Here is a 16,718-nt window from a genome sequence, read left to right on the forward strand (position 1 = left end):
TTATAGAATTTAATATTTGCCACGACTCTTCCAACATAAACAGATTTAAAAGACAAGCAGTTTCAAATTAGGTGGCCGTTGGCCAGGCTGATTTTACTCAGCGACGCCGAAGAGCATCTCGGTAAATACCCTTGTCTTTATCCTTAAGCTAACAACAAACACCACAAACAAAAAAGATATTCAATGCTTTTGCTCTCTTTGTTTCCAGGGAGTATTGTGAAAGTAATTATTCTGTTGTATTTAAGAGGCCTATTTCATGGATGGGAAAATGTATTAAATTTCATTTGGCAGTTATTCAATTCTAGTTAATGTTATCGCCAGAGATAACTGCATCCAAACAGGCTTTCAGACCCTACCCCTCCTACTCTACCATAATCCTTCTAAAAGAGCAGGATGGGGACTTTTGGCAAATGTCATCCATCCATGTCAAGACCCATGTAACAATGGCACAAAACCAGATATGTTACTGGCACTTTCTGGTTTATTGAAAACTGATGCTCGTTATTGACGGCTTCTGGTTTTCAGAACATACAAGAGGAACAAGAAAAGTGGTATAAAAAAGATGCTGGATTCTTTTTTTACATTTCTGTGTTTTGAAACACACACACATAGACACACATACAGATACACACACACACACACACACACACATACCGGGAATGGTTCCCTCTCATCATGGCTTACTGACATGGCAAATATTTTTGGTGTTCAGTGGCAGTCTCCCCATGAAATATCATTTATACATGACAGTAAAGGATAGTCAATTTCAGCTTCTATCACCTTTCTAGATCTCTGTCATAGTAGAGGAAAGCAAACTTATTTGCTCCTATGTGCAGCATCTCATTTAGGCAAAAAGTATATCCTTCAAAGAGGTAGAAATAAATACGTTGGAAAATTTTAATGGTTCCGAGCTGGAGCTAAAAGATCACAGAAAGCCAGCAGAGGACCAATACTGAGGGGAATGTTCCAAAGACCCAGGGACTCGTAGAAAGCCAAACAGAACTCTAAAAGCCAATCATTGGAGAAGTCCCTAACACTGAGGATATCCTTCAACCACAAATACAAATTCCTAACTGCTCTGTTTTAAAAGTTATCAGACTTTTTTGGTAATAACTCACATAATTAAATATTTCAAGGACTTCTCACGGAAAGCAGGTGTGGGTCCAGGTCCTGTGTGTGAATCTGCCTTGATTCTTTGGATGTCACTGGGAGATGATCTCGTAGCTGCCATAAGAACATCTACTTGTTTTTTCCGGGAATCTCATGGCTTTACTCACACTTTGTCTAAAATTTGCTGTGATTCCTTTTTGGGTAACTCTAAGAATTTATTTAATGCTTATTCTCCAGATAAAATCAAGCCGATTTAAAGTTTTCAGGATTGATTTAGTTGATGTGTGAGTGCTTTGCTGACACACGTGTAATAGTACATGCATGACATGCATGAAGTGCTTGTTGCGTCCACAAGAGGCTTCGGGTGCCCTGGAATTGGAGTCACAAATGATTGTGAAGCACTGTGTAGGTGCTGGGAGCCAAAAGTCCTCTGCAAAAGTGGTCTATGCTGCTAACCAGTGAGCCATCTCTCCAGCCCCTTCAAGGTGACTTACATAGAAGCTAGCCAGTGGTCACATGACTAACCAAGCCAAGCTCATGGACCATCCATCAAGACGTTATAATGAACGATTCTGTGGTATGGTGAGAGCTGAATTCAGTTCATTTTTCTTTTTCTAGGTCTCACGTGCTGGAACTGTTTCCCTTTTGCATTTTCACCCTCTACTGCTCGCAACTCTTTACCTAGCTTTCCTACAAAGGGGGTGCTGCCTGGATGCAGGGTACGAAGCAGGAACTGTTGGGGAGCTTAGGGGAGCCCAGTCTATTCTGGTCCAGGTAGCAGGCTGCTAAATCTATTTTATGGAACTAAAGATTGTCCTGCTGCAGTGAGTCACCTCCATCCAGCTTGGCGACAATGGGTGGGGACCTGAAGTTACCCGGAAACAGCTTCTTCTGTTTAGAAGCCAGTCGGACACTTGGGGTACACCCGTAACTGTGGCTCCCCAAAGCAGACCTGTGTGCGCGTGCTACTGCTGCCAACTTCCCTGCGAAACGCTCTGGAGCCACACGGACTGCCCGTCACCAAAGACAAACTATGACACCTGGCATCTACTTGGAGCTTGCTTATCCGTGTGGAGCTGAGGGGGCACTGAACATAGGTGTGGAGAGTCCTGAGGAAATGCTGCACATTGTTGACATAGGCAGGCCGTGTCAGAGAACTGTGCCTCGGACCCATGGGGATGGCCGAGTCTCCCACCCAGGGTAGAGCTCAGAGTGATCTTCAAGCCTTACTCTGTCCTGAGTGTGAATGGTGACATGTGCAAGCATGAGTGGTTATGACTGATCAGCTCCCTCCTCCCAAATGTTTGTATCTTGACATGGTTCCCCTAAGGAACCTACAGAACCTCCTACTGAGGCCAGCTAACCCCTCCCTCTGTGCTGTATAAAATATAAAATAAACACATTTGTTACTGTGCTGGTGCTGCTCAGTCGTCAGAGCACATGTCACCCACCCTATCGCAGCTTCTAAGTCCACGTCTGCTCTTTCTTTTGTGCTCATCTTTTCTTCACTCCCTTCCTACCCCAGCCGGGTGTCCAGCACCACACTGTGCGGAACACAGCACCTAACAAACGCCTGTAGTAAATATCTGTAGAAGGAACAAAGGCACAAATGAGTCTGCCCAAAAGAATGAACTGTATCTTCCCTATCTGTTAAGCTTCATCTTTGGAATCCTATATTCTTTTCCCAGGATTTGGCCCTTCCATTAAGGTTCATCGTAGTTAGTGTTCTATGGACCAAATCTAGAGTTCCATCTTCTGATGTTGATCCTTTATCTGGATACCTGGGTCCATCTCAGCAGTCCCTGACTTTTACATTGATCAGTTTGAATCATTTGCTATGTAGTTATGGCCCCTCAGCTGCTGGGCTCCCTTCAACATTACTCAGGAAACAAGGAAAGGCTTTCCTGCTGGGCTTGTCTCTTTCCCCAACAGCTTTTGTGTCATTAATTCCTCCATAGCCACCAGCCCACTTCTAGTTCCTTCAGGACAGTACTTATCTCCATAATTCTATACTTTGCCATTTCCTTGCTGGGCCTCGGGAGGATCCTACTCTGCCTAAGTCATTGAAGTCACTATACATAAAACATTCAAGGGCACTGTCAGTTGGTGCTGGGCAAAGACTTTTAAACTGCGCTATGAATGCCGTATGGTCAGGGCTTAGCTTCAGCTCATGGACCATCACCATCACTACAGGATGTGGGTAGATGTTCCCTAAACACCAATGGTGTGCGTCCAGAGAAGAGGCCTGACATTGGTAACCTTTGATAATGCCAGATACCCACTTTTGTGTGTTTTCTGTCTAGTAACAAACATTACATTTAACTCAGCATAAGCCTCAGATGTCCAAATGCTAGGTACGCTTTAGGTACTCACATGAACAAAAAAATAACGAAAGGCAGGCATATCTGTTACTTAACAGACACATTATATCAGTGGCATAATATTATGATATAAGAGAAAATAAAATGGATCTCTTAAAAGAGAACAAGGTCACAGAGGGTTTAACGGATGATGAAGTCATATCTGTTTGGGGAAACAAGGGCAACTGAGATAAGTTTTGAAGGGCAAGGAAGATTTTGATGGCAGTTGTCTAAGCCTATCTGTAAGAGTTTGATTTTTGACAGTAATTACATAATCTCCCACCGTAATGGGAAATTTATATTTTTACATCAATAAATAACATTAGGTAGTCTCTGCCTGTCTCTCTGTCTCTGTCTGACTCTGCCTCTCTCTCTCCCTGTGTGTGTGTGTTTTCTGTGTCTGATTCTGTGTCTGTCTGTCTCTCTGTACATGAAGCAAGGAGCTGAGGGCTCTGTGTTAACATATGTTTTCATATTGTCAGACTACATATCTCTGACAAAAAGCAGATTTTTGTGCAGAGCATTCTAAAGCTCAACAACTCTGCTACAAAGCGAACACACAGGGCATTCTGGACACACATGGCACCTTACTGTATGTGTGTATTACTGGCTCAAATGATTCACTCTTACTTAGCTGCAATGAAGGCTTTCATCTCCCAGCTCTACAGTAATGGTTTCCATATGACCAGTGGCTGCTATAAATAAGATCAAAAGCAAAAGAAAGGATTTAATAAAAGAAAATGACATTAAGAGTAGCATTAAATCAAGGAAAAAAAAATGCCAATATCCATTTTTTTTTTAAATAATTCTTCCCTTTTTCGGGACCAGGATGACAAAGCACTAAGCACCCTGTTCAGTATTTCCCGGAGGGTGATCTGCAAAGAGCAGTTTGTAGAAAGTCTATCTGTGTATGTCTGACCATGGCAAAGGTTTGGGATGGAGAGGAGAGAAAGTGAAGAGTAGGGGCAAAATGGTCCCTTTTGAGTCATTATGGAAAAGTGGAGCAGCAACAGACATAAGGACTAATTTGATGTGGGAAGTCTACAGTAGAACCCGTCAACAGCAAAGGCCTTTCCATCTCTCTGCCCCCTTCTGTCCCAGTTAATGGGGACAAACTTTTTGGTAATCCCGAGCTTCTCAGAGAATCATAACATTGCTCAACTCTAGTACATGTGTTCTGAGAAAGGAAGTTTTTTTTGGCAAGGCAGATTTGATATATGGAGCCAACTTCCCAAACAGATTTTCTCCTAGTTCTTAAAAAAAAAAAAAAAGTTTACAATGTTAATCTAAATTTCCGACTGAATAAACAGATGCTAATAACTGTCTGCTCCCAGAGAAGAGGAAGCTGATTTCCCTCCGTCCTAGGAGTAGTGGGTGCCTGCCCTGCCCTGATCTCTAGTGGTTCCTGATGTTTCTTCTTTTGTTTTTCTTCAGTGTGTATTTTGCCAAGTGGTCTTCATTTCTCTCCTTTCCCTATATAGCCTTAAAACAAAAGAAAACACAACAAAACCAAAAAACCAAAGACAAACAAACAAACAAAAAGCAAACCCACCCCAGACCCAGGCTGTTGGGCTTTGACTTATTTACAGCAGTGGTTATTTCACTCACTTAAAACCTCTGAGGAGCTGTAGAACCTCAGAGCCTTGGAGCTGTCGTCCTGTGGAGGAAATGACCATGTTGGATTCCATCATACTGAGCTAATTATTCACTCAAGGGCTAACTGTGTTCAGAGATACTCTGTCTCTAATGGTGGTACTGCTAATGCGATTACTTACTTACACCAGTTGGTGTCCTAAACAGGGGAGCAAGCTTCAACACTTTTTCCTCTAGGAGGAAGTCCCCGCAGCAGATTCCTGAGCCAGCCCACCCCTGGCGGTTTTCTCACTTGCTGGTGAGCACCTGCCTTACCAGTGACCTCAGCCCTGTATCTCAAGATTCAGACTTTTCTCAAAACAACGTTTAAAACAAAACCCAGCTGTTTCCCATCTAGTGTACGGGGGAAAATTGGGCAGCGTACAGAAACATTACCCAGAGACTACCATTCTCCAATAACTTTCACACACTTGCAGCTCCACACCAGAGCTGTTCGTGTGCAGAGGCTGGAGAGAAGGCGCATGTGAAACGAAAATGTGCAAACTCAGTTCTGTGGCTTTTCACAATACATCCAATTAGCTGCTTTCAAGGGCGTGTGGCTATTGTACAACAATGCTTCCCCTTACTAATATCGGACAGATCTTTTGGCTAAACTCAGCTTTCCAGTTCTTGGATGATTTATGGAGAGAGGGGAAGCTATAATTAAGCACAACTGTGAATGTCAACCAATTAGGTCTGACAGAAAATGTAGAGTCCCACCTTTCAGTTTTTAGCCCCAAAGCTGATGTTTTCCTAAACCCTCCTCCTGCTGTGAACCATTTTTTTTTCTGTTTTTTGTTTTGTTTTGTTTTTTGTTTTGTTTTAAACACATGTTTTCTAAGCAGCTAGGATACTTTTGATTTGCAAAATTTACAGCCACAATAAAAGTTAAACTAACACAAGGGCCATGGAATTTGAAGAAATATAAAATGGCTAAGGCCTCATTTTGGCTTTTAAACACTGCCAAGCTACACCAGTATTTTCTGTTTTGGTATGAATGACATAACCGAATTACTTCATGAACTGCTACTTTAATTCCCAAGGGTGGAAAATTCCATGAGTTAATTTAATTTGGATGTAAAAAAATATACATGAAAACTTACTCTTCCTGTGGACTCTCATGTGCAATGCTCAAACCAATTGCTGGAGCTGCTGCCCTGTGAGGGAGGGGCTTGGAGCAGCCTGGGCTACCAGCTGAAAGGCCAGACCATCATCAGGTAATTTCCTTACTGCTATTTGAGCATATAAGCACTTTGTTCTGTTTTCTTTTTAGTTCTTTTGAAACCATGTTTATGCTCTGGCTTCTCTAGCATACCTCTCTGCAACTGCTAAAATTTTTACAGACTCTTGCCTAAGTTTAATCTTGTCCTAGTCTCAGCATGTCTTGGGTCACTCTGTAATTCTACTTTGTCCTAAAGTGAGGCATATACTTGTTGTACTGTGGGTAGGCCAGGATAGGCTCCCATGAAATCCTACCACTCTCGTACCTCTAAGTCCCACTACTATGTCTAAGGCAAGCTAAGATACAAGGAGTGGGTGAAGGAGTGGGTTTTCACGTGTACACAATGCATGCTTTTCTTTCTAGAAGAATCTGCTCTGAGAACATAGAGGCAATCCTTTTTTTTTTTTTTTTTAAACAATTTGAGGATTGTTCACATGCCGGTTTAACATTGTTCTCACATTTGACAGTTAATAACAACATAAAAGATGACTAAGGCCGCTGAAAACATTTGCTTGACTTTCCCTCCGTTATTTAAGAAGAAAACAACCACCACCAAGAGCAGGCTAAAGCTAGTCGGTTTGTTTTAAATGCGTATTTCATTTTCACATAGGAAAATGGGGGAAGAAGGTAAGGTTTTAAAAATTTATTTGCTCACAGCACATGGCTACAGGATGTTAAATATGTGCATTGGATTTGCTTGTTCCAGGAGCACAGACAGCAGGGGATTGGGGTTATGAGTCTAAGCAGAGAGACTGACAGTTTCCATGTCATCAGGCCTGGATCTGAATAAAGAAGCTATGAGAGATCGAAGAGAACGGACCAATGAAACCCAGGGTGTGTGTGTACAGGGCTGGAGTTCTAGCCACTCACTGCTCTTGAGGTGGAATGGCCCCACGGACTGGCTGCACAGCGAGTCTGAGTCTTGCTGAACTGATGCAGAACACAACCGTGGTCTAAGCTGAAGGGTTCTGAAGCAGCTCTTGAACAAATAATTTCTGCTTGAATTTCTTAAAGTTCCCTTTCTTTTCTTTTTATGTCAATAAAACTTTCTTTTGAAGAATGACCAGAATATTGAATAATATTGAATCTTTCGGTTGAGGTTACTAATCTGCTCAGGGATATTTGATAATCCAGGAGGTTAGAAGAGACAGGGAAAGGTGGGAGGCGGGCCACTATCCCGATTTTAAAGATAAGGACGATGCTTCGTGGGCGCCATAGCATGTGCTCTGCAGGACAGCAGTGACCTCCGGAACCAACAACAAGTTCCTCTAGACAAACCCCATTTCCTCACTCACAGGGGCCTTTGCATGTCTGCACCCGCACAACAGCAGCAGCTCCATGAACAGAATTAGGGGACAGAGCTAGCTGTGACAGAAAAAATCCAGGAACAGGGACGAGTGTGGGAGAATGAACGCTCTCTTGAGCCTTAGGGCTTTTCGGTCTATGACCTTCCCTGGCCAACATTTTTATTAGTGGCTTTGATGTGGACTTTAAGGGACCCATCACATTTGCCAACTGTAGAGCTGGCAGAGGATATAACTGAGCACATACGGTACACCTACAGACGGGAGACGAATGGAAGGGTGAAATACGCCATTCAAACACTAAGTACACCAGGGCAGAGTTGGCATAGACGCTCGCTTATGGGTTCACTAGGGGGTCAGTATATGTCAGCACTGTAAACTAGTGGGGCTGTTGAGAGGGGTCCAGGGTTTCAGTTTTAGGCTAATATTTAAAGCTATAGATGCTGATTTTTAAGAACAACAACAACAACAAAAAACCCTAAATAGACTCTACAAACACTAAAAGTCTCTCTTGTGTGTATTGGGTTGGACATGGGAGCAATTCTAGTGGACAGAAAAATCATTGTATAGAGAGGCAGAACTGGGCTGGGCAGAGGTAAAATTTACAACCCGTTGATAGAAACAGGCCTTATGGAGGGGAAAAAGGCTAGTCGACATTTTGGCAAGTAATTTATAAAGGGGTTTAGGATAGAGATGATCTTCAACTCCCTATAGTAATGACTGCACACACATGAGGCATGTGCCTAAGCACACGTAGAACTTTATGGAGTCACAATGGGCAGAGACTGAAGGTGCTGAAGCCTCCGCTCACCATTTGTCAGGCAAAAGTGCGAATGTCTGTGTCCGCCATGATGGACAGCCAGGAAATGCTATCCAGGCAGGAGAGTGAGAGTGGCCAATGCGTATGCTCTATGTTGCAGCTCAGTATGACGGACAGAGATAAAGAGCTGCTCCCTCTAGACACTCCAGGGATAACTGAAGAGTGTGATCGAATTCATTACCTAAGCACGAGCAATAGAGTGGTTTAATACCATTCATAATTTTGAAAGCCTGGGGGTACGGTGTGCTGTACAGGATGTGTAGAAAGGATTCTAGGACCACCTATATCCGATAGCTCAGTGGTAGAATACTTGCCAAGCACATACAAGGTCTAACATACACTGGGTCTCACACCAGTGTATTTTTGTTTAAATGTTGGTGCCGTTGCTGGCTTGTCTGTCTGTTTTTAATCCTAGCTCAACCACTAACTAGTGCAGCAAGGATGGTTGAATTACTTCCCCTTTCTAGGTCTCAGACTTCAGTAGCAAAACAATGGCAATGGGCTGACTTTTGAGCCACTTTCAGAATCTAAAGTTCAATGATCCAAGCTCAACTATGCAAGTGGAAGTACATTATTTATCTAGGAAGTCTTGTGTCCTCTAAGTTCCTACATGCTCCATGTCAACTAAGGAAAGATTACTGCTCCCTTGACATGAGTTCATTGAATAAAATATATATATATATATATTTAATCAAAAATAAACACCGGAAAGAAGGAAACAGACCTAAGATTTCTTTGCACCAGTGGTTTCTACACTGTGTTCCTCAATCCAACCTGTGGGGAGGGGTCCAATGTGGAGGCCTGTGGGATGCCAGGTAGGATAGGCATAGGAGACAAGTCTCAAGAGGTGCCATCAGCCACAGCTCTTAGGAGACTGCTACTATTAGGTCCTATGGTCTAACCTTGTCAGCCTTGTTAATGGGGAGGCTGGAACAGGACGATTTGAGAGTGGAAAGACATCTTGAGCTATAGAGTAAACTCAAGGAAAACCTGAGTACAATAAGGAAACCCTACTTCAAATGTTAAAAAGAAAAGAAAAGAAAGAAAAAAGGAGGGGGGGGCTGAAGGCAGGGCTGTAGCTTGGTGGCAGTGCACCTGCCTGGCATGGGCAAAGTGCTGGGCTTCATACACAGCAGCACCCGGGGCATTTCTCCTACAGCAGCTGATCACCAGATCACAAAGTCTGCCCCTTCTAGGTAAGAGTCCCTGCTTTCTTATAGGGGCTTGTAGACCGGAAAGCAATCTGTTTAAAGACAGTCGGGTTTTTTTTTTTTTTCCAACTAGTTTGTGAGCCCCCTCGAGACTACAGACCATAACTGACACCAGTTACCACAGCTAAATGTTCTTGAAATGAGCAAGCAGAATTTACTTAAAAAGGAACTGAAACCGCAGCAACTACACCCTGGGAATAGATAGAGCATTGCTGAGTCTATCTACAGGTAACCAGGGGCACACTCAAGGACAGAACCTTGATAATGGGTGAAGAGAGAGAGAGAGACATGGACAGGGCGGATGAACCCAGGACATATGCAAACAAAGTACCTACTGGGGCCAGTTCTGGTAATGTGCACATGCTGGTCTGGCTGGAGAGTCTTTGCATTATGGAATGGCTAAATATACTGGCTAAATATAAGGTGAATAATCAAGGCTCTTGACTGATGAGCTACAGAGTTGAGCCTATTCTTACAGACAGTGGAAGTTCCTTCAAAGTTCTTGAGAAAAGCACAGCCGAATAATGTTATCTAGAAAGCCCCACACAGCTGCCACTCACTTCAGTGGTGTAATTCCATGCTGTAGTGGAGCTAAAAAGTCCCTTCCACTGTGTTGAACATTGGTAAATTACCAAAGACCGAGGAAGACATTTTATCAATCAAAAGCTGTAATGTGATCTGATGGCCTCTTCTGGCACGTAGGTGCGCATGCAAATAGAGCACTCTTTTACATAAAATAAATAAATAAATCTTAAAAAAAAAAAAGAAAGCTAAGTACAATATGTGAGCAATTAAATGAGATAACACAATGGCTGAGGCACAACCAGTCTTCCCCACCACAGAGTCAAGCCGCTAGGGAGAGAGAGGCTTACATCATCTTCCAAGTTATCAAGACATTTTGTTTTGATTTTTAGGAGGCAAGGAAGGAAGGAAGAGGAGTGCGGAGGTCAAGACCATTTGAAGCTGTCTGTTCTTTAATCAGAAGGAATCATGAGGCAGGGTAAGAAAGGAGATTTGCTCAAAACAAAACCAGCCTTGGGATGAGTCTCAAGTTTCTGCACCTCACTTCCACTCGAGAACAACAAAGGAAGGTGTGTAGCTGGGAGCCAGCCTCTTTCCAGTCCATTCTGCCCTGTTTCCTGTACATACCTCCCACTGCTACTTTATTTCCTGCAGCTGGCTAAGGTTTGAAAGCCTGTTTCATGTATTAAAATACAAATGTGGAAAACATTACCAGTATCCTCCTTGAATATTTTGTTGTTGTTGTTGGGGAGGAAAGGGGGATTTTTCTTTTCTTCTGCTTTGCTTCCTCTCAAGCGTTTTTATTGTGGAATGTGTCAAATGGTCAAAGACTAACTTCAGACTGACTAAATTCACCAACTATTTCCTTTGTTCTTAGGTTTTTGTTTTAAAATTCACATGGGTTTGCACTGAGAAAAGATATGCCACATTTCACACACATGAGGAATTTAGGTGTTTAGGGCCATGCTGCATAGTTTCTAGGAAGTGAGGAGGGTGACAAGCCCTCCATTGGACTCAAAGGGCATGCGCTGTCGACATACACATCTCTGGAGATAGGCCATGGTCTGCAGGCTCCAGAGTGCCTGGTAGGAGTAAGGGGGAACTTTCCTTTTAAATCAGTAAGCCGGCAACTTTATTTCTTCTATACGCTATTCCGGCAACCACACCCAGGAGGTGTCTGTGTAATACTGGCCAATTATTTGCCTTTTGAAGTTTGTTCTATTCTATTCTCTCTTTTCTTTCCATTGGGGGTCAGTTCAACTTCCCCTCTCCAAAAATAAGTCTAGTGTTTTTTGACTTTCCTCCCCCTCCTGTCCCATCTCCGAATCAGACTCAAAGAAGAGGCAACTCAAAGGTCAAATAACTCCAAATAGCATTTATGTACAGTTTACTATATTAAAGAACCACTTAGCCTCCATCTGGTATTTAAGAACAAACTACATATTTATGGAAAAGACAGTTTCTACATCAATGTCTTGGGTGCATGCCGCATCCGGCTAACATATGCAAAGTGAATGCAGTTACAGAAATTAGACTATTTTTCTCTTGATTGAGAGCAGATATACATAACTGGTTATAAGGCACAGATCTGGATTTTAATAAAGCCAGATTTCTTAATTAAAAGCAGTGTTGTTTAAACACTGTAGTTGAAAAAAAGAAAGAGCTGTACAAATGAAAATCTCATATTAAATGCTTCCCAAGTGTTTAACACATTACCCAAGGCTAGGCTAAATTAAAATCTAGACTTTTCTTTGTAAACTCTTTAGCAATCGCCAATGAACACACAAACAATTTTTACTCAATGATGGATTTTTAGGGTAGAGGTCAAGATAAAGAAAAAAGTAAGAAAAAAACTTAACATTGGCATTCAAAAATATCTTCCCACATTTTAGAAGTGAGTTTATTGCTTCTATTTATAAACCTACATTTTTGGTTTCTAATTGGTTGCAGGTTTCATTACTATACTGTGCAGGATGGCACTCTTCACCTTAGTCCTTCAATTAAGAGAAACAGAAGAAGGACCAAAAAAAAAAAAAAAAAAAAAAAAAAAAAAAAAAAAAGAATACTGTTGAACAAGAACTCGAAGAGCTGTGCAAGGACTCACAGTTATTTTACATTTCCTTCTGGAAGCATCTCCAAGTAAGAGAAGCTGCAGTGAGAAGGGAAAAATAGACTTGGCCTGAACAACCTGTAAGCCCTCAAAGGGTCAAGCAGGGCGTTAGGACGTTTACAAACCATCAGGCACACGCAAGGAGCAGAATTACACCCAAATCAACAATAAAGGGAAATCTATACCATTTATCAGGTAATTGTTATCACTTAATATTTCCTTATAAACATTCTGTGACTGCCACCAAAAGACGAATACACAAGTGATTTCTACTCCCAGAACCTGAGACTAAGAGGCATCCTTTTGGTTTCTTAAGGAGAAACCAAACTGAACCATCCTCATATTTGGACAATCACGGATGTAACATGAACTTAGAGTTTGTGTGCTTTGATCAAAGTTATAAAGATGAAGAACTCAGAAGAGGAGCAGTAATCCAGAAACTTACTAATACTTATGTGGAATAAAAAACAAAGCAAAACACATGTCCATTCAAAATCTTGTGCATGACTGCTCGTAAGAGTGTTTTTTGTCTGTTTGTTTGCAACTGTCAAAGAGTGAAAGAAAGCAGGTCTAGGATCTGTCACCCAGTAAGCGGGGACTGTAATGTGCTACGTATAAAGGCAACAAAAGCAAATAAAACTTTAGTTAGATGGTAAAACATGAACCTTAAAAAAGATAAAGGAAAAGAAGCTAACCCAAAAGGCCAATAGTTTAATTCCATGTCAATGAAATGTCCAGAATCTATAGTGAGAGGAAGTAGGTTAGTGATTGACAAGAGTTGAGGGAATGTGACGAAGGTCGGGAATGACTGATGGTTGTGTGGCTTTTTTGTTTTTTAACAAGAGGAAAAAATGCCCAGAATTAGAACCTTGTGATGGTTGTACAATACTATGAACACCCTAAAACATATTATCAATATGTGAATTATTTATATAGTGAATTCTATCTCTATAAAGCCAGTTTTTTTTTTTTAAAAAAAATAGTAGCAGTAGTATTTACCCTTGCAATTCTAATTCCATATAAGCAGAATCATCACTTACCATGAGTGAATGTCTGTTGGCTGAAAGAAGGCCAGTTCCATACCCTGAGCCCAGACCACCCATTGCTCCATTGTGAGAGGGTCCGATGATTCCATGCATGTCCCCGTGGCCACCAGGCACAGCTGTGGATGGGCCCACTGCGTGATTCCGGAGAACATGAATTGCATCGTCCAGCCTTTCTAAACGGTCTTCAATTCTGCTTTGCTGTTGGTTTATCAATGAAGCGAAAGCTGATTTAGTTTGAAATGCACGCACAGGTTCCACAAGCAGCATGCGGAACTGCTGCAGACCACACTTTGGGTTGGGGGATATATGTTTCCAATAAAGTTTATTTCCTTAGAACAATAATAAAAATAAATAATGTCCTTCCTAGAAAACTGGTGGAAAATGTTAATGTTAGTTACAGTGTTATTTTTCAGGAACAAAGTAAATTCAATAGTTCTTTGAGGACATTATTATGTGCACATGCTACACTGAACTACATTAGCTTGAAAGAGAGTTTAGATCTATATTAGAGAAGAAAACATGCATTGAATTTGTGGAACTTTGGCAAGCACTGACTGAAGAGTAAAACATTAGTAGCAGAAAGATGATCTGTTTTTGCCCTTTGAATTAAATTTTCTTCAAGTCAGAGGTAAAGGTTTAGACAACTTTACCCGCTTACCCTCTCCCCTACTTTTCAATCTGTCAGCAAATCAACTTGCATGTGTGTATGTAAGGGAGAAGCTCAGAAATTATTACATCAAAAATATCTTAAAAATTCTGTCATCCAAAGTGGCATGAAATCGCCAAACTAAAGAATAACAAAGATTTAGCTTGATCACCTACCCAGGACCTACAGTTGATTTCAAAGTCCATATGACAGCAGCGAACTCATTACCTTGTGCAATTAAAAGCCAATCTTTTTCCCCCCCATTTTCGACCTTAGATCCTAGTTTTCTTCAACTAGATAAGGCCTACACCATGGCTAACAGTAAGAAAAAGAACACAGTTATGTCTTCATTTTTCACTGTGATTGATAAACATCAAGTATTGCTTGCCAGGGTACACATTAAAACACACCATCTCATCAGTGCACATTTGACATATATTCACAGACAGGTCAGGGATGCTCCTTCCACAGAGACATGAAAATAAGGCTCAAAAATTAAGTGAATTAATTACTCTGCGTTGTATTGTCAAGTAGGAGTAGTAGTCAGGATTGGAACCCAGGTGTTTGTTCACCCTTTCCTTCCTTCCTTCCTTCCTTCCTTCCTTCCTTCCTTCCTTCCTTCCTTCCTTCCTTCTTCCTTCCAACTTAAATCTAGGGCTATTTTGTACTAGAACGCATTATGGTCTACTTTGGTTTCTAATGCATTGTGCAAACAGATGTACCAGCTCTACTGCAGGAGAAAAGCAATTCCTAATTATTCTATACTGACAGCAAGAATGTGTGTCTAACAGAGTTAGTCTATGGTACAGAGCATTTTGATTTGGTGGACTTGGGAGTTATATGACCTCCCTAAGCCTACCAGCTCTGCTACTTATTTGACCCAGGGAACGTTACTAACTTTCTCTGAGTCTACAGTTTTCAATCTATAAAAGACAGCATGATAGTAGATAGTTGGGTCAATGTAAGGATGAAAAAAGAATCATATTCCTGGCATGCTTCCTGGCTAAGAGTTCCCGAGATCTCTACTTATGAATCCCTGGGAGTGCTCAGAATGTACAAGGAACCAAAACTGTAGCTCACAGCTATGCCTCAACCCCTGCAGCTGTACAGTTGAATAAAGCCTGGTTTTGAAGACTGGGCTATGAAGAATAGCCTGTAGAGGAGGTTAAGTATTAAAAACAACTGAGCTATCTGGGTGTAGTCTGTAGATGAAAGAGCTGGGCAGTGGGTATGTTTTCTCTCTGTGCAGTTGGCTTTCGTGGTTAAAAGGAAAGGAAGAGCATGAGGAAGGAAGAGAACTAGATTCTATATATTCTCATCTACAGGTTTTTCTTTAAAAGGTAAGTTGACAAGGAAGACAATAGTCCCTAAATCAGACAGGTTCATATGGGTAGAGATAGGGAAACTCATGACTGCTTCAGTGTTTCATCTCAAAATATGAAGGGAAAGCAGATAATTCAATCCTGAGGGACAAATGGGCTCCCTACCACTAGACTCATGTGCACAGCAAACCTGCATGGTGTGGGGCTGTTTCTTGCATAATTCTAGCTCCACCTACCCTAAGCTGAGCAAGATAAAAGTGCCAGACTTTGAATCATCCTGTGAGTGTTTATAATATGCACTGAGCCTATGGAAACGTTCAACTACTTCCCCTAGAAGAACACTCACTTCTTTACAAGTAAAATTGCTGGATCCCTACAAGAACCACACCAGATGAGGACATCAACCGAGGTAGGCCTCTTGCTTGAGGTTAGGAGGAAATGGCCTACTATTATTTTGCAGGCAGGATGGAGGGAGATAGCATTGTCAAGAATCCTAGCCCTCACACTTAGGTGTTCATTGCTCCAGGCTTCTCCCAAAGATGCAGGGAACAGGGCACTCTACTCAGCTTCCAGGATGGCTCCTTATCTCTCATCAGGCCCTAGGACTGTAAAGGCCCGGGCTCCCACGCTAGATGCATGTAGGTCACCATCTCCAAACAGAGATGAGCATAGCCTATTGACTCTGGCTCCGACGAGCTGGTGTTCCTAAGGTCAACACTAAGTAATGATTAGTGAAAATAAGACTATCAGAGTGACAAAAAAAGGGGGGAAACCTGATTGGGGAGTGGTGAGATCGGAGATGCGACATACCAAAGAGTGCAAGGGTCCTTCATAATTAGGAGATGATGAAGCCTGTCCTCCGTTTCTAGACCAAACAGCTGTGCCTGCTGATATTGAAACGAGAAATACAATCAGATCTGTGCACACTTAAAACCCACCGATACTTAAAAAAAGGAGCAGTGCTGATTTTCATTAGTCAATATGATAAATACACTTAATCTTCCCAGATGAAAATCTGGGGGTCGGGAGGGGGGAACCTTTCAAATGTAAAACATGTAGTCTTTTCATGGGCTCACAGTGTCCTCTGGCTGCTCTGTAAAAAGGAATATTTTATGGGGTCTAAATTTTAGCTAGCAGAACTTCTCTGTCACTGGAGATCGGAAGGTCACGGTGCTTTCACGGGTACTGAGGAGGAGGGGGTGACTAGGCCACTGGAGGCCAGACTGTGTTCAACCAAAATTCCCTTGATGCAAAAACAAAACAAAACAAAAACTTCACCCTTGTAAAGGGTGACATAAACCTTTGAAAACTACTCATTGATTTACTTACTACTTACTTTAGTGCTGGGGCTCGAACTCAGTGCTGAGCGCACGCTCTGCACGTACTCTCACTTGGCCCCTCAGAGACCTCTGA

General features: G+C 41.9%; 1 protein-coding gene across 16 annotated transcripts in view; it reads right to left on the minus strand.

Annotated features, from left to right (window-relative positions):
• The window catches only part of Tcf4 (transcription factor 4), a 339,325-nt gene that overhangs the window by 16,541 nt on the left and 306,066 nt on the right, over positions 1-16,718 (minus strand). For all 16 annotated transcript variants that reach the window (XM_060377099.1, XM_060377094.1, XM_060377098.1 and 13 more), the window contains 2 exons: positions 16,116-16,192; positions 13,332-13,535 (listed from right to left, as the gene is read on the minus strand). In XM_060377099.1, the coding sequence (XP_060233082.1) occupies positions 13,332-13,535; positions 16,116-16,192 (281 nt within the window). The remainder of the gene's footprint in view (positions 1-13,331; positions 13,536-16,115; positions 16,193-16,718) is intronic.

This window comes from Meriones unguiculatus, chromosome 2 (genome assembly GCF_030254825.1).
Source record: "Meriones unguiculatus strain TT.TT164.6M chromosome 2, Bangor_MerUng_6.1, whole genome shotgun sequence".
Taxonomy (NCBI): Eukaryota; Metazoa; Chordata; class Mammalia; order Rodentia; family Muridae; genus Meriones; species Meriones unguiculatus.